The sequence below is a fragment of the Microcebus murinus genome, chromosome 10, assembly GCF_040939455.1.
Source record: "Microcebus murinus isolate Inina chromosome 10, M.murinus_Inina_mat1.0, whole genome shotgun sequence".
NCBI classification, from domain to species: Eukaryota; Metazoa; Chordata; class Mammalia; order Primates; family Cheirogaleidae; genus Microcebus; species Microcebus murinus.
This window is the reverse complement of record NC_134113.1, coordinates 74951977-74976527: the sequence shown is the minus strand read 5'-3', so window position 1 is coordinate 74976527 and position 24551 is coordinate 74951977. Positions and strand designations below refer to the sequence as shown.

General features: G+C 39.0%; 1 protein-coding gene across 3 annotated transcripts in view; it reads right to left on the bottom strand.

The window, feature by feature from the left end:
- TMTC1 (transmembrane O-mannosyltransferase targeting cadherins 1) overlaps positions 1 to 24551 on the bottom strand; it is a 263719-nt gene that overhangs the window by 139918 nt on the left and 99250 nt on the right. For all 3 annotated transcript variants that reach the window (XM_076007529.1, XM_012748003.3, XM_012748009.3), the window contains 2 exons: positions 3092 to 3173; positions 2183 to 2286 (listed from right to left, as the gene is read on the bottom strand). In XM_076007529.1, the coding sequence (XP_075863644.1) occupies positions 2183 to 2286; positions 3092 to 3173 (186 nt within the window). The remainder of the gene's footprint in view (positions 1 to 2182; positions 2287 to 3091; positions 3174 to 24551) is intronic.

Genomic DNA, 24551 nt, shown 5'->3' with positions numbered 1-24551 from the left:
GACCCTTAATTTTGCCAAAGTTCCCATCAAAGAATTTTTCTGGCCACCAGCAGGGAAACAAATGTGATCTATTATAATATCCTTGGCAGCTAAGATGTTATAGCTATAAGGGCAGTGAGTCAGATCAAAGGCACCTTGTGCTAACACCAATGGCCTTCAGACAGGCATTTGTGTATTTACACCATAAGATATGAATGACAAAATTGGTTGGTTGAGTTGACAGCAGTGTGTTCTTGTTCGCCTTCATCTATCTCTTTTAACTGTATGTGTTGGCTTTTGGAGACTGGTAATCTCAGCAAACAGGCTTCATCTAACTATAAAGATTAGAATGAATGTTCAAATTCAGGAGACAAGAAGTTATGGAGCAAAACCAACTCAAAGCTAAAGCAAATGGAGCCATCACGCAAGAATATGATCTGGCAAAGTTGGTTTTTTCTCTTAAAGGCAGAAGTAGCTACTTAAGAAGCTACAGAACATGAAACAATTTATTAGTCAGCTATCACAGCTAAAAATAGCTAGACAAGGAACCCTGGAGATTTTGAAAGCCAGGGAGAGATATCTAAAAAGGGCAAGTAGATTGTAACATTAATAAAAAGCTCAGTTAGAGATGTCAAGCTTCATTAAGGGATTTATTAAACAACTATTTGGGAAACATCAGATATAAACAACAATTTTTAAAGGCTCTGGACTGCCAAGGAGTAAGCCAACACTAAAGGTTGGATATCACATTATTTCTGAAAGTATATTCAAGATTGGTTCAATATAAATATATGTTGGAAGTACTGAAAACAACTGTGACATAGTTTTTGTTATAAAAAGGTGTTAATCCAATTGGAAGGTATCCTTTTTGAATGGGAAATAAAGAGACTAAAGAAAAAGAAAAGAAGACTAGAACCAATAAAGAAGAACATAAAAGGCAAAGTAAATTGAAGCTAGAAGCTAAACGAGTGATGTAAAGCAAAGATCATTGCCTGGTATGAAAATAAAATCAACAATCTGTTATCCCTAAGAGACACAAGTAAATCAAAATATAAATGCACTATAGATCAAGGTTTAAGATTTACCATGGTTTTGCAAATACAGAAAAAGGCAAAGGTTACTATGATGAAAATATTTGATAACATTAAGAGGTATGTAAAACCATGAAAATTTAAGAACGCTGTACCTTCTTAAAACTCTATAGCTATGATATATTCTAAAGAAGTTATTAAAATTGTCAAATATACTGTTATCTGAAAGCCTTAAGTGTACATCACAGCAGATTAAACAGATAAGCAATTAGAAAACTGCTCAATGAATTAGATACATCAATCACTATCATATCTTGATGCAATACCTCCGGGACTCTTGGGGACAAATGGCAAGACACAATTAGCTATATATTAGCAAAATCTGTTGTTCATCTCTGTCTGTTACATTAAACCACCCCACTGATTTTAATCTTACAAAAGGTTATGATGTCCAGTCAACCTCTACACACCTCTCTCTCTCTCTGCACATTGTTCTATAACATTTGCCATATGGACCACTCTATAGATATTTATTATGGTTTGTTTGTCCCCACAAAATCTCATATGGAAATTTAACCCCCAATGTGGTGGTGTTAGGAGGGGGCGTCTAGAGGGAAGTGTCTGGGCGTGGGAGGCAGATTCCTTGTGATTACATGCATGTCCCCCTGCTGGGGTGAGTTCTCACTCCATTAGCTCCCACTAGAGCTGGTTGTTAAAAACAACCTGGCACCTCCCCTCTCTCTGTCTCCTTCCTCCTCTCTTGCCATGTGATCTCTGCACACACTGCCTCTCCTATGCCTCCCACCAAGAGTGGAGCAGCCTGAGGCTCTCACCAGATGCCCAGAGTAGTGTGCCAAATAAACCATTTTTCTTTATAAATTATGCAGCCACAGGTATTCCTTTAGAGCAACACGAACCAAGACAGTGCCCAATAAATACCTGCTGGACAAACCAATAGACACCACATAAGGACAATAGCAATAATAATGCCAAAACAGCCTCACCTGTGCAAAAGAATTCCAAAGGTATGAATAGTAGTTTCATTTCTCCCCACATGCTGGATAGAATGCAATCTTTCTCTCCTCAAAACGCAAAGTCAACCTATGATTGAGTGTTGTTGAAAACTATCTAATAAATATCAGGTGAAGTTTATAAAACTTATTTCCACTGACCTTGTAAGAAGGTAAGGCGAAAATGAAGCTGGGTTATCCTGCTCTGAGAAGAGGGGCATAGATCCTCCCATTATCCACAGGCGGAAGTACAAAACAACAATCACCTGCGGAGAACGAGAAGATTTGGTGAGTCATGTGCCAATAACTTCTACCCTCCTTGTATGTGCGTTCAGTTCCTTCTACCAGAAAATGGAGTCGATTGTCCCCTCCCCTTAAATCCAGGTTAGTCTTGTGACTTGTACTGGCCAAAAGAATGTGGTAGAAGGTGCACTGTGTCAGTTCAAGGCCTAACCCCTGAGAGGTCCTACAGCTTCTGGTCTGTTCTATCGGAACCCAGCTGCCATACAGCAAGGAAGGCCTAGCTGCCCTAGAGAGAGAAGCCACAGGGAGAGGCCCTAGAGGATGGCATATCAGAGGGAGAGACCTTGTGGAGGAGAAAAGAGGTGACCTAGCCCAAGTGACAGCTGAATACACTTGACTGAATAATCTCAGCCCAAAAACCACAATGCTCAGAAGAACCATCCAGCTGAACGCTGTCCAAACTGAAGCATTTAGGGCAAATGTATGGTGGTTGTATTTAAATCACTAAATTTTGGGGTGTTTTGTTACGTGACAATAGATAACTGATAACAGGCAGGTTTGCACTGCCCCCTCTTGAGACAGCTCGGCCTCAGCACCTGGAAAGGGGGTTTGTAGAATACTATGGTTCACATGTCTATGTCATCAAGTTCACATATATCCAGAATGCTTTCATATGTACCTTTCAACGCTTTGTAAACTCTTTGATGCTACGATCATGTTATTAGAATCCATTACTAATTCTACTAAATAATCTGGATCGTGTCTCTGTGCCAAATCAAAGTGAAAAATATTCCTTACAAGATATTTCAAAAGTATATATATACTTACATAACTTATGACTAAAACGGCCCTTTTTAAAAATGGTCTCATGGTAAGCAGGAAATTTCTATTGCTGCTTGCTGTCAGATACCTGAAACAGGAAAGGAAAAAAATCTTAAATAAGTGTAGGAGTCTACCAGACATAACATTTCTCCTTTCAATGTGAAGATGCTGCAGTTCTGAAAAAGGGTGCAAAGGACCAAAGCTAACTAACCTCTGGAACCAGAACACCTGGGATTCCGATCCCCGGCTCTGCTTCCTACAGCCTGGGAGACCTCAGGCAAGTTTCTTAACCTCTTGCATGACTATTTTGCACAAAAGAGGTGTAATAAGAGATCTACCTCACAGGAAAGTTGAGAGAAATAAATGAGATAACCTATGGAGCAGGACCTAGCACTGTTGGCTATAAATATTACTATGCCATCTAATCCCAGATAACCCAGTCATTCTGACAACTACATGGTTACATTGGTCATAGGATAATCTTAAATAAACCAAGAGTTTATTTACCTACTTAATGGAATTTGAGGGGTACAATACGTTCTACCCATAAAATATCCCACGAATCTCTTACTTCTAAAATAAGGAGGATACCAAGGTTGCATAAGGTTAAGTGATTTTTCCAAGGTAACAAAGTTGGTGAGCATGAGAATTAGAGGTCACCCATGTACAATGAATAATTTTCTCACCTGCCTACGGTCTTGGAACCAAAGTAGGTTACAAGAACATCAACTGCTAGAGGGGCAGGAACTTGCATGGGCCCTGCATCTGCCACAGCTCACTCACTTGCACAAAGTGGGAGCTCTAGATATCTACTCATAAGACATGTGGATGGCTGGCTTTAATAAAGATGATGAAAGGGAAACAAGAGGAGCTATTAACTAACAAGCCCCAACCGAAAACATAAAGTATGTCATCGGTCATTTTCACCTACATGCAAAATTCTACATTGAAAACACACAGTGGAGGAAAAATGTCGAATCAAATCACATAAGCCAGCAAGCATCTCCTACCTCATCCTTATTTCCCCATCCCTTTTCATTTCTTTTTCTTTTACTCTCTTCAATACAATTTTTCTTCAAAGGGTTCCCTCCCCCCCCAGCATCTCTTAAAATGTGCATTAAAATTTGCACCCGATCTCTTTCCACAAGGGGAATGTTCTGTAAAAAGAGAAATCCTTTTGTAGGAACTGAATGGGTTAGTATCTCACAAAGAAAAGTGCCTCTTGAGGACTGCTTACAAAATAATACACAGGGGACCTCTGTTTTGTAACAAATGGCAATGTAAGGAGGTGAGAGCCTTACTCTTCCTTGCCACTTCTATTTTCCTCTTCCTGGTTCATAAAGAGCTATGGAAGTGGCCCATTCTCAGATCTGGCCATTCGAGTATTTAATGAGTAGAAAAAAATGAGGAGCCCACACAACACAAAAGAGAGTTGGTTTATAGCAAGCTCTGGACTGGATCCATGCTCAAGCACTGCATTTAAATCCCTTTCTTCTCCGTTAGTTCCCAAAAGACAGCAGGCAAGGAGGAAGGCCAGAGGTGCTGTTGGCTCTCAACAACACAGGTGCACACTACTGTCCCAAAATGGGCTGCAGAGAGCCCACCACTTCCTGACATTGTACACAAGATTTTGTGTATGTTTGCATCAGTATAATTTTCTGGGGCAAAGTCTTTGGCTTTGGTCTTCAATGTCAACTGGGTCTGTGGTCCCAAAAGAGGAAAGCACTTCTAAGCATCCTTCTCAGCTCTGCCTCTACGGTGACTATCACTTTCAGGCCAACTCAACCAAGACCAGCTCTGGATATTTCTGCTATCCCTTTACAGGATGTGAGATAAACAGTAGCAGGAAGACAAAGAGAAAGAATGACAGGGTGGACAGGAAAAGGTGCTGGGCAGGGCCGGAGTTGCAATACATCTGAATGAAAAAAAAAAAGTACTTCCTGGGATGGTCTGCTTTTGGAACCTTCATTTCTTATTTCTCAAGTTCCCAGTGCTGCTTATTTATTTTAACATGGTGGAAAAATTAGAAGTGGTTTCCCTTTCTATAGAATAACAAAGCACAGAGTTTAGGATTTTTTTTTCTTTTTTTTTTTTTTGGAGACAGAGTCTCGCTTTGTTGCCTAGGCTAGAGTAAGTGCCATGGCGTCAGCCTAGCTCACAGCAACCTCAATCTCTTGGCTCAAGCAATCCTTCTGCCTCAGCCTCCCAAGTAGCTGGGACTACAGGCATACGCCACCATGCCCGGCTAATTTTTTTGTATATATATATTAGTTGGCCAATTAATTTCTTTCTATTTATAGTAGAGATGGGGTCTCGCTCTTGCTCAGGCTGGTTTCGAACTCCTGACCTCGAGCAATCCACCCATCTCGGCCTCCCAGAGAGCTAGGATTACAGGCGTGAGCCACAGCGCCCGGCCAGAATTTTTTTTTCAATGTTAAACTTAGGTATATTCCCCATATTTGTTCCACTGAAAGCATGCTATCATGGTTATTTCAGTGAGTTATATTTATAAGGTGTCCCCTGGTTTAGAAATTCTTGGAGAAATTCCATTTCCTCAAGAAGTTAAGCTGAGGGCACCAAATAATTGACTCTTAAAATGTAGCATCCCAAAGCAATGAAAGCCTAGCGTGGTAAGAAGAACAGTGGTTGGAAAAAAAGAAAAAATGACCTCTTTTCAAGATTCTATTTCTAGTTGTTGACAAACAGTAAATGGGAAAATAAGTCAAAATGGCGTGGCCTCCTTTTTGGAACACTGGCTCAGAGGCTGAGATTCCTAATCTCAGACAGGGAGCACTCTGAGGACTAAATTTTTTGCATCTTTTCCTCCTCCCTCAACAAAATAGGACAATAGAATTTTCTCCATCAGTCTATGATATAGTCTGTGAAGCAGAGCCAAACAACAACAAATAATAATTAACAGTATTATTAACAATAAAATACAAATAAACAATTAATGTATGCCAGACACTAATCTAAGTGATTAATTGTAGTAACATATGTACCACTTGCAACAATTCCATGAGGAAGAACCTTCCAATTTCTTTTTTCAAAAGGAGAGGGCAAAAAAGCTAGAATACTTAACTATTATATTAGATTCTCTCAGCTATCCATTTCAATCATAAATTACCTGAAAGTGCTTTACGAACATTATGCACTATGCAAATGCTATTGCTATCCCTAATACTTTCCAACTTTAGTCAAGTTCTCCATTGTTTTCCTTGCAAAGCCAACACCAAAACCAAACCACTTGGGAAACCACTAGAATAAGAGCCAAGGGTCTAGGGTTTTACTTTTGTGCTCCCATCTACTTTGTCACATGACTTAGAATAACTCTATAGAAGTTTTACTTTCTTCGTTCCCTCCTTCCTTTGCTCCTTCTTTCCTTTCTTCCTTTATTTATTTAGAGACAGGGTCTCTCTGTCACCCAGGCTGGAGTGCAGTGGCATCATCATAGCTCAATGAAACCTCAAACTCCTGGGCTCAAGTGATCTTCCTGCCTCAGCCTCCCAAGTAGCTGGGAGTATAGGTGTACACCACCATGCTTAGCTAATTTTTATATTTTTTGTAGAGATGGGGGTCTCACCATGTTGCTCAGGCTGGTTACGAGATTTTCTTCCTTTATTAATGAGAGTTGGCATAAATGGTTTCAGGTCTAAAATACGGTGGTCCTTGGATGTTCTCACCAACTGATGACATCAAAAGTGACTTAAGAAAAAACACCCGAGTGTAAAGGGATTATGGAAAAAGCAAATGTTAGTTGATCCTCTGCTTTGAGTAGATCCTTCATAATTTTCAGTTGCATTTGAAAAAATAGTTTAAACTTAGTTTGAGTTACTGACATTGTAAAACTGTGCATTTTTAACAACTTCTGATTTTTGCTAAATAAAAGCAAAAGATCAAGGTTAGTTATAGTAAATTCTCTAATTTATGCTACCATACACCCCAAATTTTTTATTAACAGCCACCTTCTCAGTTCAAGTAACAAGAACTTGACCATATTCAAGTATTCAAAGTTAAATGTGACTTCTTCCTGAAGTTCACCCTCCATAGTTACTAAGGCCTCAAATCCTATTGAGAGATCTTAGCAGGGACAGAGCAGCCAGTCAACCTAAATCACCGCCCATAATCTTTTGAGACCTAATTAATATTTATTATCAGCCACTGACCTTTGTTAACACAGAATTATCGTGTCAATAGATAATTGACATGTATGACAAAGATTCTTTGTTTAACCAAATTTTAGTGAGGCTCCCGAAACTACCTCTAAACCCATCTGTGTACTTCCTTGTTAAAATCCCTGGTTTTAGCAAGAGCCTACAGTTTAGCCAGAACCCTCAGTCTTGATATATCTGATCACCCTCCACATCTGATCTGGTTCCTCATTCTCCACCATGCCCCAAGGTGATGTCTGATCACCTGGCCTGTGTTCAGCAAAAATCCTGTTAAGTCAGATAGCCAGAATCCCCCCTTATCCATGATATTTTTTCTCAGTAATTTTCCATCCACTGATCCCAACCCTGCTTCTTGGCTATAAATTCCCAGTTGCCCATGTTGTATTCGGAATTGAACCCGAACTTTCTCCTATACTGCGAAAGTCCATCAAAGTGGTCCCTATACGTACTCCAATAGTGCCCTTCACCTTGAATAAAGTTTTCCTTAGCATGCTTTAACTAGTGTCATTTAAATATTTTCTCTTTAACACACACAGCAAGATGATTAATAAATGCTTAGTGACCCAAACAGAATTTAAAAAATATTTATCCTGCCTCCTCTCAACTGCTTTTATTTTTCTGTGTTTTCCTTACTCTCTAGTGCTAGGCCAGAGAACAAAATAAAAATGTTCACAGTTTGGAGTGTGGACAGCAAGTTGGAAGAGTAAAGCCACTTGGATGGTACCATTTCCCCTACTTTGAATCCGGATGATTTAAATTAAGATATTATACTAGGTTTTCCAGCTCTGCTTAGAATCATTAATTTTTGCCTAAATGTCAGCTCCCGGCTGCAAACATCTCTGATATATCAATAAATTATAAACAGCTATATATTCAATTCTTTCTAGAACACCAATCATCATTTACGTAACTTCCTTTGCTCTTTCAAGGAAATAAAGGAAATGAATAAAAAGTCACATACTCTGACCTCCCCCTCCAAAAAAAGAATTTGAACTCAGAGCTTTTTGAATAAGAATTCATAAATACTGCTTCTCTTTGAAACACAAGAAAAAAGATTTCTCAGTTGACCAAAATAGAGCAAAAACACAGCTCACATAAGATTATAAGCTTAAAAAAACAACAAAAGAAATTTAAGTGTCTTTTGACACTTAATAACAAAAGAAATTTGTGTCTATTGGTTCCCTCTTTAGCGCACTCTCCTAGAACCCCTAAAGTGCTTCATCCAAACCCTAATAAGCAAAGCATTCTATGGAGGAGCAGAACAATCTTTGATGTCTCCTTTGATATTTAAATGAAGATTCTGAGGGAAGGAGCTAACTATTCTAAGAAAGAATAATGCATTTTTCAGTTCTATCTACTCAGAAACCCAACTTGACCTTCAATACTCCACTCTATGGCTATGGGAAATTTTTCTTCGAGAGATTTTTAAATTCATATTACTTACAAAGAAACGTTTACTTAGGTTATTATATGTTAAATGGTGAAAATAAAGACAGAGAAGGCATAAGGGAATATAATTTCAGTTCTCTTAACCATTTCTGAAAATCAAAGTTGAGAGGTGGATGGGATAAGTACAGCTTAGGTAGTTTTATAGGTAGGAAGAAAAACAACACCCAGAAACGTTAACCGACTTACAAAAAGGTCATGATCCTTCAGTGTCAAAGGTCATGAGTTTAAGTTTCCTTAATTTAGTCAGAGAATTCAATTTATATTCCCTCTACCATTAATTTAGTCAGAGGCTCAGATTTTTTTATTCCTTTTACAAGTTATAGCAAAAATTCATTTTTAAAAATTTCAAATATCGCACTTTATCTCTCATTGACAGTCCCCGGGAAGTTTCAATTCATTAGTAATAGGGGGTACTTAATGCATTTATTACACACCAGTCACTGTGCTAAGCACTTCACCTTTTTATTTCATACAACCCTTGTCCCTCCTTGTCCCCATCTTGGGAAGGAGGCGGAAGGAGGTACTTATCCGGTATCTCACAGCTGGCAAGAGGGAGATGTGAGACCCAAACCCAAATCCTAATCCAAAGCATTCACTTCTATATACAACACAGAAGTAAAATGGAGCTGGTTTATTCAGCAGGCCTTCAACAGAGATTATTATTAAATGGGATTTCTGCATCCTAACAACACAGTGATTTCTGCCTCAGTCTGTTTGTGGTGCTATATAACAAAATACCACTGACTAGGCAATAAAGAACAGAAATTTATTTCTTAACAGTTCTGGAGACTGCAGAGTCTAAGATCAAGGCACCAGGACCCAGTGTCTGGTAAGGGCCTTCTTGTTGTGTCCTTACATGGCAGAAGAGCAAGAGAAGCAAACTCTCTCTGCAGCCTCTTTTACAAGGGCACCAATAATTCATGGGGGCTCCACCCTCTTGACTTAACCACCTCCCCAAAAGCCCCACCCTTAATATCTCCACCCGTGGGGATTAAATTTCAACATGAATTTTGGAGGGGACATTACATTCAAACAATAGCAACTTTTAATTAATTAAAAACGATAAAGGTCATCTACAATATCTCCATTAGTTCATAAAAGTCTTCGATAAATGTTTTTCCTAAAAATGAAAGAAACTGAGCAGTACACAATTCCTGAAAGGCCTTTTAATGGGTATCCTTTCAAAGGTTAACACAGGTAGTGGTCGCCGCAGGTTGAAGCCCAAGCTCCATCCATATACCATGCACTGACTGAAATTCTCGGTGAGAAAAGGCGGCAGGAAGGGGAGAGAGCAGGGCTGGGGGCGGGTGTGGGGGGTGGGGGATGTTACTGTGTCATGAGATGACCAACTAGCCAGCCCCATGGGGAAGAGCAGGCAGCAGCAGTGGATAGTGGGACAGACAAGGATGCTCCCAGCGACAAGGAAGGTGACACCTGAGGAAGATGAGAAGTGAATTAGGGGAAAAGAGAAAGAATTAGATGTACATACAGGGGCCTAGGATTGAGAGAGGGCAAACTTGCACCCTCACTAGCACCCTTATCCTTTGGGTTTCAATCCAGGAAATGCAGTCTGTGATCCACGGAGAAAGTGAAAGGACTCCAAATGGCTAGAAGATCTAACGCTGGCAGAGCAGTGAGCAGAGAGGCTGAAGAAGTAGGAAGTAGGCAGGGTCTGCTCCGCCATGATCTTCACATCTTACTGTGGAGTCGGGACTTCATTCTGAAGGCAATGTACAGTCAGTGAAGGGCTTTAGGCAGAGAGGAGTCCGACTTGATTTCCAACAGTGCAGTGTCAGCACTGCATGACCCTGGTACCATGCCCACTCTGAGGTCCATAACAAAGAACAGGCCCAGCAGACCCAGGGGAAAATGGCGGACACCAGGAAGTAGATGACGATTACTTTGGAAACTTCCAGGATACCATATTAGGAAACATATGAGAGTTCAAGTAAAAGGAGATGGAGAGACCTTATCAACAGGATAGATGAGAAAAGCATGTGTTACATCTATTCAGCAGTATGATTTAGGTGTTAAGTATTTTCCTAATATAATTTTTAATCTTTTGATAATTGGTCATTAATTTGGTATCTATAAAAACTTCTACTAGCCAGAATATTTAACTTGGCAAAATAAGAACACTCTAGAAGAGGATACATATTATGTTTTTATGTGGCATTTATGTGTCCAAAAGCTTTTCAATCCATTCTAACATTTAATCCTTGTGGTATCCTAATGCGGGGGGCAGGACAGAGAGAACTGTCCCCATGTGACAGATCTGGACCTAGAGAGCAGTGGGTCAGAACCAGAATGGAGTCTTCTGGTGGCAAATCCAACGCCTTTTAGTTGCACTACATGATCTCCTCTGGGACCACTCATTCACTGTGTGTTTTCCCTTATTTTCATCCGTCTAAGCTTGTTGCGCACCAGAGACTCTAAAGAATCCGTGCAATGAAATCAATGCTATTTGCGACACTCATTTCTGCAAGCACACAAGCAAGCTTTTGCACTAAGGAAAAGATTAAAATGGGCAATAATACTATAATTATGTTTTCTGAACCTCTCACTGGGATATGTGGGTTGATAAATTCAAGTAAAATTAAGCTAGTGAAAAAATGATTCAATATTGTTGACTGTCCAGGCAAACTGGTGAAATACACTTTCTGTTAACAACAGTAAGGGCAGCAGCTATCATTTAGTGAATGTCTACTGTGTCCTGGACACAGGTCTAATGCATGTCATCCTTAGGACAGTCCTATAAGACAGGCACTATGAATATCTCCATTTTATAAGTGGGAAGACCGAGGTATTAATGGTCAAATAACTTGTCCCAAGGACTGACAGGTGGTGAGAGAGGATAGTCAGAATATAAATCCAGACTGTTCCCTTAACCACAAATGTTCTGCTATCTCTCACATCACTGCCAACAAAATCTCTGTCTTCACATTTCCAGGAGGAGGCATGAAGTTCAAATACTACTCTCAGAAGTACAAACACATCAATGACTTATGCTTAAGAATGAAAATTCAGGATACCAAGACGTACCTGATCAATTTAGGAAATTAACAAAAAACTTGCTACAACTTCATCATTATGAAAAACATCAGACTATTCAGACAACAATATTGAATTTGTCAAGCAAAGCATCCCATAGCACTGAGTTAGAGGTTAGGAGCAATATATAAAAAGAATAAATATACACATTTAACATTTAAATAACAGCTAACATTTGCTGAGTGCACACTGGGCCAGAGACTGTTCGTTCTAAACACACGCCAATTCTTTAAATACATACAACTACAAAGCAGATGCAATCACTATCTTCATTTTACAGATGGGGAAACTGAGGCATAAAAAAGTGAGTTAACTGTCCCAGTATTATAAAGGCAGCAATTAGCAGAACTGGGACTTGATATGTATTCTGGTCCTGAGCCCACAAGAGGAGGCAGTATCTACTCCTGTACTTGGCACACTTTTGAAAGTGTCTGAAGGTCAAGTGTCTAAAATTTGAGTAAAAGAATGTTATTAATAAAATGCAGGCTCCCAACCCTGGAAGCTTGAGCAGCAGTATAATCTCCCTATATGATTGATGTTGATTCCATCTTTCTTTTGCTCAGCCACCCATAGGCAAAGCAATCTCACCCGGGCAGCACAATGTCCCCAAGCCTGCCCTAGTCCTTACCTGGTGTCGTCCCTGTCACTAAAGCCCATTAAGTACTTGCAGCAGTATACAGAGAAGGAAATGCTTCCACTGCCTCCCCCCATGTTCCCAACTCTGACCTGTTCCCTGGGAGTTTCAAACCTCATGGCCAGTACCCAGAACAGTGACCAGGCCCACTGCGAGTGGCAGGGGTCACTCTGTGTTACAGGTTGAGACCTTGGTCTCTCCTCTGCTTGTTGCTTCCACGTAGGATGGCCCAGGTGGGTCTCCCGCTCCCTTTTTCTAGTCCACCTTTATGCCTGAGCTTAGGCTGGGCTCTGTGCTACAGATCCAGACAGCCTCAACGTAGGGCAGAGAGAGGAGGAAATCTCACTGAAACCTTTACAAAAAGCCATCCTCTCCAATCCAGCTTTCAATCTAGGGCCCTCCTTCGCTCTCCCCTCTTCCCATTCTCATTCACATGATCTGAAGTCACTCTCAGAACAACAGACAATAAATCCAGCAGCTCTCAGACACACGTGGTCTCTTGCACTGAGTTCACCCAGGGGCCAAGCAGGACATTTGGCAGCCTGGCCTGCTCCTGAAATAGATCACCTCGTGGCACATGGTCAGAGGCTGCAGTGAAGCAGGTGGCCTAAGAGAACACAACACCCTTTATAGGGAGGAAAACAATGCAGGAGAAAAGAAACCTTTTCTTGGTCCAAACAAACCCACCCAGGGAGCAATCGATGTCCCTGGCCCCTACCCCAAAGACAGGAGGGTTGACTGTCAGAGCTACAGAGCTAGAAAGTGGAGGATCAAGTCGTTCCCTACAGTATCTTGGCAAGCACCTATAAAATTCACTTTCTCCCAAAAATAAGATTTTTTCCAAAAATAAGTTTTATTTCACTTGGAATTCTATTTTTGACATGGAGGACAAATATGTGAAGCTGAAAAAAAAAAAAAAAGGTGAAAATTATGAGGTTTCAACTCTAGTCAATTTGATTTTATTTTTAAATTCCAATAGTCACTCACGTTGAGAGCTCCCGAGGAGAAAGCTATAGCTAAGTTTTTAGAGTAAAAATAAGAATCGCAGTGGTTCTTGGCACAGAGTATACACAGCATACAAACAATCACTATTCAGGTAACTGTTGGGGTTCCAATGTTTGCGTATGTCTGTCAGTATTGTGCAAGTTAGAAATCCATAATAATTAAGTCTGTATGATTTTTTAAAGGCTTGTTTATTTTTATGTCCTTTTTCTAACTTTCTTCTAATTTCCTTCTAGACCTAAGAGTCTCATTTTAAAACATAATGTAAAAAGCCTAAGGAGTAAAGTTGCCAAAGGAACTAGAAATTTCAGTCCCAGACATATTATTAAGGTATATATTTACACATTGAATTATATTTTACTTATATTTCCCAAAGAAAAAATTGAGAAGTTAATTTTATACTATTGCAGTGTGCTAAGTTTTCATTATTTCTGCGCATGATGGGTTGGTTGCTTAGGGTCCCTTGTGCTGTGCTCTCGAAAGATGGCACCAGGGACAGCTAGGTGTGGTGAAGGGACCACAGGCCACGGAGTCCCACAGACCTGGGTTTAAATCCCGGCTCACTCAGTCACAAGCTGGGAGATGAGGAGACCAGGCAAGCCCTTTGGTCTCCCTGGGTCTCAATACTTCAGATACAAAATGGCCATCATGACTTCTACCTTACAAGTTGTCCAGAAAATTCCGAGGAGATGAATGACGCACATGAGTGGCTCCACACAGTGACCAGCACGTGAAGGCACCCAAAGTAGCCATTATGAGAATAGTGATTAGAAATCCGCTGAAAATACTAAAACCCTCTAGCCTGTCCTTCATGACCAGAAAAATACAAGGGACAAATGAGTCAAGGATTTCAGCTAGGATTAGTACAGAAAAAAAAACAAAAACAAAAACTGAATTTTTCTCAAGTCTTGTGAGCTCCCTCTTTCCTGGAAGGAGAAGAAAAAAAAATACCAATATTTTTGGTATTTTCCTAGAAGACAAAGGTTTAATTTGGCCTTCATCATTTTTTCTTGTTCACTATACTCCTTGAATTCAGCTGGGACACAGAAGTCAGACAGTGCCATGTGTTGCACAGGTTGTGCACGCACCAGGGAGCCAGCTGAGGCAGAGAAATGAAAGTGGCTGCAAGAGCAGAAATGTGGCACACGCTCCACGCAACTACCTGTGTGCCCAGGCGCTGGCTGCACCTACCCTAAGGAAGGGGGACCTTTACCTAAAGTGATGAGCAAAAGGTGCCCATCACTCAAACATTATGCAGCCACCATGCCTCAGGCCCACAGTGTTTTCTATTTCACATAAAGATCCCCTGTTGGCCAGCAGCAGCCTTGATCTAGTATCGTTATTATTATTATTATTATTTAATACCCACCAGACAGCTTCATTGTCCTAATGACTTTCACAGTGACTTGTTTAATCTAATGTTTCCATTTTCTTTGCAGCCAATTTCATTTTCTCACTGACATATCACAGTGTTGCTATATTTCCAGTCACCCGGCCATGTGCAAAATAACTTAATGTTCAAATAAAGAATAGTTTCCGTCTTCACTTGGCTGAGTTTCCCCTGCGGATTCAGCATGGTGCTTTGCACGGCAGTCATTTCATTCATCAAACTGAGTTTTTAAAAAAATCCTAATCATACAAGTCTTAACACTACCTTTACCAACCCCGCTGATATGAGGGCCTGATTTAAGAGTGTTGCTATAACACACACATTTTTCCTGTCTTAAACTTAACTCGAGTCCAACTAAAAGTCGTCTGCAAGTATTCCAGTCTCAAGATTCCAGATCCTAAAGATTGTCTGTCACACATGAGGTTGGATTGTCATCCAGGATGACCAACCAGTCCAGTTTGCCTAGTACTGGGGAGCTTCCTAGAACATGGGACTTTCTGTGCTAAGAAACTGGGACGGTACTGGGAAAATTAGGTCACCCTGTATGTCATCTAGTGAGTTGGTACACTACAGTAGAATGAACTGCTGAGGAATAGACCAAACCATAAGATCTGCAAAATTCAAAGAATAAAGTAGTTTCTTCTTCTTGCCCTGGATCACTCACATGACACACACACACACCCCCTCTTGATCCATGACTTTCTGCTCTCTGTGAATAAGAGTTTAATCAAAAACGAGTGTTTCTCTGGTGAACAATATCTATTAATTGGTTCAGCTTGTTAATTCTGAAAACATGAAAACTAGAATTTTCTCCCCCACGCTTTCCAGCTGTCAGACAAATCTTTTCATCTAACTTGGATGAGCCAATATAAGGCATGCCTAATAGCACCATTTTATTGAAGTAACAGAAAGGAAAGGAGGGAAGGAAGAGACAAGAGTTTAATAACCACTAAGACTATACAGAGTCCCCTGTATGTGTAGTCAATGGAATTGTAATGACTTTATTTAGTGGATAATAAAGCTGCCCTGGTTGATTGTAATAGAGGTTGATATTTCAAAAGCTAAATTGAATCAAGCTTATGCTATTAATTAAAAGGAATTTGACAGTCATTTATAAACACACCATTATTTATAAATGATGGGCACAATAGTACTTAAATGATCAATCTTAGCTGTAAATAACCTAAACAAAACATTCAACAAATCTAAAATTCCAAAACCTCATACCTGTAATTTTGATACATTTATCTCTTTATACTGTTATGTGTATCACGTATTCATTTCAAAAACTTTTGAATATTGGTAATACTTAATTGAAAAGTTCATGGAAGTTTTTCTATCTTATATGCCACTCTTTCTTTTATCATCTTTTCCTTGTATGCAAGGTTTAATGACTATAGGATTATCTAAAATCATTTCTACTCTCTTTAAACATTAAGGCTTCAATTTCTTGGATCTTGTCACTATTATCACCATTCAGTGATCTCTTATGCAGATAAAAGAACCACATTATGAAAGCTGAGCGAATACTTCAGACTGACAAAACTATCCGATGTTAATCCTGAGAAAAACAAACTCCAGAAACCTATATTTTGGTATGTCCTTTACCCAAACAGAAAACCCCATCTCGACCATAGTCAATCGGGGGTCAGTCTCCAGCGTTCCCATCTACTCTCCGCCTTCAAACCAGAAAAAGGCCATCTCCAGGAGTGATGGGCACAGCCTGTCTTCAAGATGTGAGGACATGGCAACTGGTGCTGATTCCATCAGGCAGGTGATTAAAAATCGCGCTCGATCAGCAATTCCCTAACTTGCACTCTACGAGACACTGACAGCAGATGCATGCCATGAGCAAAGCAAGCACCTCACTGACGGTCACGTTGGAAGGAGGCCTGGAGTCCGGCCAAGTCAGGGTAGACAGCAGGGGAATCATTAACTCCTGACAGGGCTGGTGGGTATGCCACAGCGTGCGAAGAAGAAAAACATCCTGCCTCCTATGGTATAATTTGGTTGAGGACCAAACTAATACAATTCACATCAGGCCCTCAAGATGAGATGCAGACAAGGTCCAAGTCTGGTCCTTCTATGGAAATGCAAGTGCTGACAGCGAAACATAATCCCTCAGCCTAAAACCATTCCAAGCCCTTAGGATAGTCAATTCTACCTTCAAAAAAACAGCATAAATAAATTAATTGACCTTTAATTTTACAATGTTTCTTTTTTTAAAAATCTAGTCAATCTAATGAGTTTCAGCATCAAGGTTATTAAAAATAAAAGGAAAATCAAATTTGCAGCACGAATAAGCCTTTTCCTTTGTGTCTATTTGGTGCATTGTGATTTTTTTTATTTGTTTGTTTATTTTTGTTTTTTTATCACATCTGAACAGGACTAAAGAGCCTACTTACTGACAAGACATATGCCTTGCGATTATTCTCCTACATATAAAATGTGCCATAAAATCAGCATAGAAAGCACAAGCCGCCCAAATAAGGTCTGTGAATTAATACTAATGGTGTTAGCCATTCTCACACAACTAAGTGATTTAATTTCTTCATTTACAAAAGGCAACTACTTCTATCACTACACTACAGTAGCCCCTGTCTCCTGATCTGCCGCTTCAGTTGTCCGCGGTCAACAGCAGCCTGAAAATATGAAATGGAAAATTCCAGAAATAAACAATTCATAAGTTTTAAATTGTGCACCTTTTAAATTGACCCAAGTCACATGACAAAATTTCGCACTGTCCCGCTGTGACCCACATGAGACCGGAATCATCATCTTGTCCAGAATCTTCATGCTGTCTACACTGTGCTACCTCCCTGCTAGCAGCTGAGTAGCCAGCTCCTTAATCAGATCGACTGTGGCAGTATCACAGTGCTTGTGTTCAAATTTGTCTTATTTTACTTAATAATGGCCCCAAAGTACAAGAACAGTGATACTGGCCTATTGTTATAATTGTTCTATTTTATTATTAGTCATTGTTCTTTTACTGTGCCTAATATATAAATTAAACTCTATCATAGGTATTTATGTATAGGAAAAAAATAGTATACATAGGGTTCAATACGGTCCATGGTTTCAGGCATTCTCTGGGATTCTTGGAACATATCCCCTACAGAAAGGGAGGACTAATATATCCTAGAAATTTAATGAACCAATATTTCTGCAATATTCTGAAACTCATCTACTAAATAACCTCATCTATTGGTTATAGATTTAAAAAAAAATTCCGAGATGAACAAAAATTGCTTCTGAGCAACTGAAACTAATGTCTCAAACTTACAATGATCTGATTTTCATCCCTAAAGCAAGATAAAACTGTGCAGGAGAGGCTTGTGGTTCCCCAGACACTGTTTCTGCTTTTCATGAACACACAACTTCTCTGCTTGGCGACACTTAGAGATGGCGTATAACTGAGTGCTGGCCAATGGAAGGGGAATAGAAGTGACAGACCCTACCTTCCAGGCCTGGCCTATAAACTCTTTCCCTACCATTTGAACACTTAAGCATTTTTCCCGTCCTGCTTGATGAGGACAAGCACGGTGACCTAAAGGCATGGCCTGGAGATAGCAGAGCCACCAATGGAGGGAAAGTGGGTTTCCGAATCACAGTGTAGAAGTAAGCTGCCCACCAACCAGGAACCTGTGAGCCACGGTGCCTGGCTAAGGTCATTTTAACTAATAGACATGCCAATGGTAGTGGAAAGTAGCCTCTTTCCACTACCAAGATCTACAGATCTATCTGTAAGGCAAGATCTACAGATTTATCTTTTGGAAACAAATCTGAGATGCTATAAGAATTTATGTAGGCAACATCAGTGTCTCATCATTTACAAATACCACATTAAAAAAAAAAAAAACTGTAACAGAACACAATGTTGACATGGTTCCATGGACTTCTCACAGGTTCACGGACTTCTTGTGAGAGTAAAAATTCATATAACTCTATGTAATGTTTTCTGAATAGTATTTTGGAAACATGCATCAAAACCTAAAACATTTCCTCAAGCTTTAGCAATCACACCCAAATCAGAAAGGCACAGAAAAAATTATGCCTGCAATATACATTAGTCAAGAACTGGACACAACTTAAATTATCTAATATAGGAGAATAGTCACATAAATTTTGGTATAACCGTAGAGTGGAATAATATCAATCATTTAAAAATTACATTTAGGAAGATAAAGATATGTATGAACACTCATAAAAATTGTTAATAAAAAATAAAAGAATATGACAAAGCAACATATTCAATATGAATCCAGTTGTTAACGTGTGTGTATATATATATATACACATATATATATATACACTCACACAACAAAAGATGGTAAGCTGTGAACAATAGAAATTATCTCTGGATACTGATATATATATATCTTTTAGTTTCTCTTTGTAATTTTCTATAGTTATGAATTTTTACATTAATAATTCTGAAAATGCTTGACTGCTCATGAAATACTTCTAGAAAAAGGACAATAATTGATTTTGAAAGAACTCTCCACTGAAAGGCCCCAGAAACAGTGAACTATCCAGTAGCAACGAGCGGTACAATATCCTAATTTGGGTCCTAAAATCATTTCCAAATAAAAAGAACCAAAAGCTCTTGAAGAGATGGCTGTCTCTAAGTCGGGGGTAGAAAATAAATATGATAACTATGAAATATCTGGAATACTGAGGAAGACAACTGAAGGCACATCACAGGACTTAGGGGCCAATCTGAAGAAAGTTCTCACTGACCAAAGATGGATATTTGAACATTGATAAAAACAAAACAGGCAAATAAAATGAAAGAATCAAGCATTTGTCCTATACTCTTCCAGGGCAACCAAATATCTCATGAAAAAATGTTTCTCTTGATAGACAATCTAGCTAATAAATGAAGAGAGAATGATAGAATTACAACTGCACAATTGTTCAACCTCTACTGAAGTCATGGAACTGGGCATATGGCGACTCACAGAGAGAGAAACAACCAGAATAATTCACTTCCTCCTGGAAGTACACAACACCATCTATGAGGTATTCTTGCCAAAAATAGAAAACTGGAATGCAATCAAACCTCTCCAGTGACATAAAATTATGGGAAATGCAGTGGATCAAAGAACACATCTGACATCATGGGGACACACTAAGCTGTAGGGGGACTGAAAAATATTTTCCTAGTTTAAGAATTAAAGTTAGTGAGTAATATACTTCTTCTGCCCAGAGTGTTTGAAAGTAATCTGTTCCGGACAAGGTCCTTGTGATAAACAAGGATGTTGTCTAGAGGCATAACAAAGGACCTGAGTTGTAAGTAAGCAAGAGCTACCCCACCCCACAGCATTGGGGGTCTGGAGGCCACACAATAAACATATTGTTCCTGTGATTGCTGCATACACCTCGTAAGATGGCTGGTTAGTCAATGATGGGTAAGACCCCCTCAAGGGAGGGGAGACCTAAGCCAGGCACAGCCGCCGGGGTTCAGCCGAAGATCTTAGGAGGTCTCCCTAAGAGAAGCTGGGGATAAGAAATGCCCCCTGTGGCTCACCTTGCCCACCTTGCTCGCCTTGCTAATCTTGGTCCTTTATCTATGCCTAGCGCCTACAGCAACCACCTTGAAATTCTGAGTCAGGGAATATCTGCTTCCCTAAGGCTATGCATTCCGGAATTTATGGCTATCACTGCCACACCTGGGTGGTTACCTACAAGGAACTAACTTTAATATTTTAGAGCATAAAAATAAAACAGACCCCGTGTATTATTACTCGAGTCAACTGTTTGTACGTGTGTCCGCGTTTCTCTTTGTGTTCTGTGCGTTTTGTGTTTTGTGTTCTGTGTTCATCCTCCATCCTATAAACGGGCCACAGCACTAAGCAGAATGCAGACTGTGGGAAATGTCAAAGGACTAGAAAGAAAAAGGCCAAAAAAGCAAAAGGCCAAAAAAACAGAAACAAAGGGTGGGATAGGAAGGAAGAATCTATAGAGTAACAAGAACCTCAGAGGTACGTCAACTAATTACAATGGACAGACATTATTTGTATTTGCTCCTGAATAAAAAAGTGAAGAAAAAAAATGAAAAAGCAGCAAGGGGAAATGTAATGGCTAATGACTAATGGGCTAATTAATGATACTGAGAAATAGTGTTAATTCTTTTAACTATGACAGCACCATTACGGTTTAAGAGAAGAGTCATTATATTTTACAGTCGTAGTGAAATGTGTATTCATGAAATGGTATGATGTCTTGGATTTGCTTCAAAATAGAGGTAAACAAGGGGCTAGAAACTGTTGAAAGTGAAAGATGGGCACAGGAAGGCTCATGACACTGTTTTTTTTTCCTAACTTTGCACACGTTTGAAATTTTCATTAAATATACTGGGTTTTTTAAATTGGGATAGTTCTTTGATAAAGGATTAGTATGTATAATATATTGAGAGCTCTCAAAACTCAACAGTTAAAAAAAAACAACCTCAGGCAATCCAATTAGAAAATGGGCAAAAGACACGTAGTGGCATTTTACTGTATAATACATATGGAAAGCCAACAAACTTGTGAAAAGATGTTGAATGTCACTAGCCACCAGGGAAATAAAAATAAGACCACAAAACGAGGTAACACTGATAGCACTACGCATCTACTAGAACAGCTAAAATAAAAAAATAGTGGCAATACCAAATACAAGGCAGGCCCAGAGAAACAAGACCCCTTCTACATTACTGCAGGGAATACAAAATGATATGGTTACTCTGGAAAGCACGTTGGCAGTCTCTTAAAAGGCTAAACATACATTTACCATACAACCCAGAAATTACACTCCTGGGCATTTATCCCAGAGAAATGAAAATTTATGTCCACACAAAAGCCTGTACATGAATGTTCTTAGCAGCTTTATCTGTAATAGCTCAAAACTGAAAAAACAAAAACGTCCCCCAATAGGTGAATGATTAAACAAACTATAGAATATTCATGCTATGTAATACAACATGGCAATAAAAAGAAAAATACTGTAGACACATGCAACAACATGGATGAATTTAGAGACATTATAGTGGAAAAAAGCCAATCTCAAAGGCCACATACTGTATGATGCCATTTATATCACACTCTCAAAATGACAAAAGTATAGAGATGGAAACCAGATTAGTGGTTGCTAGCATTTAGGGCTGGTGGTGAGGTATAGGGTGGGTATAACTACATAGAGACAGCATGAGGGAGATCTTTGTGTTGGCAGAATAGTCCTGCATCTTTTTTTTGGAAACAGGGTCTCACTCTGTTGCCCAAGTTAGAATGCAGTGGCATCACCATAGCTCACTGCAACCTCAAACTTCTGGGCTCAAGTCGTCTACCAGCCTCGACCTCCCAAATAGCTGGGACTACCGGCAAGCACCACCATGTGCAGCCGATTTTTAAAAAATGTTTTGTAAAGATGAGATCCTGCTATGGTATTTCAGGCTGATCTCGAACTCCTGGCTCAAGCAATCCTTCTGGCTTTGGCCTCCCAAAGTGCTGGAATTACAGGTGTGAGCCACCGCACCTTGTCAGGTTCTGTATCTTCAATGTGGTGTGGCTCACGTGAATCTACAGATGAGATAAAATGGCATAGAACTACACACATATATTGCACTTATGTCAATTTCCTGGTTTTGATATCGTAGTGTAGTTACATACACTGTAGTCACTGGGAGCAACTGAACGAAGGGTGTAGTAAATCTCTCTGTACTATTTTGACATTTTCCTATGAATCTCTAAGTGTTTCAAAATAAACAAGTTTAAAAAAAAATCAAGCTTCAGTGTCAAGGACTCAATATAAAAAAAAAAAAAACAAAAATAAAAAAAAAAATCAAGCTAATCTAATTCTAAAGCCTATGTCTTTCTCCCTGTGCCAAGCTGCCTCATTATTTAAGGACACTAAACTCAAAGCATTAACAGATACTAAAACTTACAGATTCAGCATTTGCAGTTACCTTATTTTGAAAGGAAGTTTAGCATAAACTGGACTTGGTTACTGTTGTCAGCAACTGGATTACCGGAACTCCTGGCTTCATTCCTTTAACATACAATACGAGCTTTGGGATTCAATCACCTAGAGGCCCGGAGGGTTTGAAAATGAAATGAGTAGAAACTTTGACTTTTAGGGCAAGGATATATACTTACATAATAGGTGCTGTGTGCACCGCCTGGGTGTTGGACATGCTTGATGTCCTGACACAGAGGGTGAGAGGGAGCAATGGCAGGGGCAATATATGTAACCTTAACAATATTTTTACCCCCATAATATGATAAAATAAAAGGAAAAAAAAAGAAACTTTGACTTTTAAAAAGCAAAGTCAAATTCACTTACATCACTCTTCCCAACGAAGCATCCAGAAACTTAATGTAGGATCCCAAAAAGTAAAAGAAAGAAGATGTGTAGAATTGGAGTAAATAGTATTATTTTAACTCAGAGAAGTTACTTAAAGAAAATCCTCAAACATCTGAACCTGAAGTATATAATACTCATAAAAACTCCACATAAGCTCCAATAGCTAAATATGCTTTTATGTGTGTGTATGTATGTATAATAGGCACCTGTGTGTAATTGTGTGTAACGTAAATAAACACTAAATCACAGTCTCTCTTGCCAGGGTATTTCTGTGAAGTGCTGCTAAATGTAATTTTTAGACAATTCAAATGTTCACAAAAAGCAGAAAATCCAACACAAGAGAAATAAAAAGAATGTCACATACTTCCAAGAAGCAAAGTTTGCAAACAGCCTCTCCTAATTATTAAAGAGTTGAAATGTCTTCACTAACAGAGCAACTTATAGCTACACTGAAAACAATAATCTACTTCTTATCACTTTCAATATGGAAAAAGCACTATTGGTGGGACAGAGAAGTTAACAAATAAAAACCAATTAATTTTCCATGTTTACTCTTTCTCTGGATAAAACGAGGGATTTCCAGAGCAGTTTTATTGAGAACTAGTTAGAGAAAAAGCCAAAAAGAATATTTGAACCTCAAATGTTTGTGAAATCCTAATAGCTTGAGCCAAACTAACAGTAAATAATTTCAGAAAGATTTTCTCATATCAGAGGAAATATATTTAGTTTCTCTCATTTGACTATACATATCACATTCAAAGAGGACAATTTTAACAAGAGCAAAAAATGGCTTTCCCTTTCTTTTTAATCCTAAATTAGCACAGTACTAAATTGCTTTTAAGAAGTTCACATCTGATTCATTTCCTAATTTTTTTTTATCACTATTGTATCTTGGCATCATTTCCCAATGTTAAGAAATGTCAGAACTAGGATCACTGAAAAATGGTGTTTTTGGTTTCATTTTATTTCCATTTTTTGATCCTCTTTCCCACTCTTCTGAAAATATACTGATCAGACCCTGGTATGTGATGGTGTATATGATCTTTGGTTCTAGGGTCAGATAGAACTAGATTCAAATACTGACTCCATTACTACTGTAAGTACTAGTTATGAGCTGGAAATCATAGTGAGGATTAAATAAGAAAATACAATGAAAACACTTAGCACAGGGCAAGGGATACCCCCCAACCCCAACATACACAGTTGGCTATGATTATTATTTTCTAACACTGTTACTATAAATGACTAATTATAGTGAACATGGAGAGTTTTTTCCAAGTCAGTGGTTAAGTAGAAAATGTGGTAACATGTGCCTTCTTGTCCAGATGTGCTATGCTATTTTTAATAAAACTCTAAGAACTTTTGTTTTCTTTTTATTACAGTGCTTTCTATTGCCAACTTAAGAAACTACTTTTTAAAAAGATT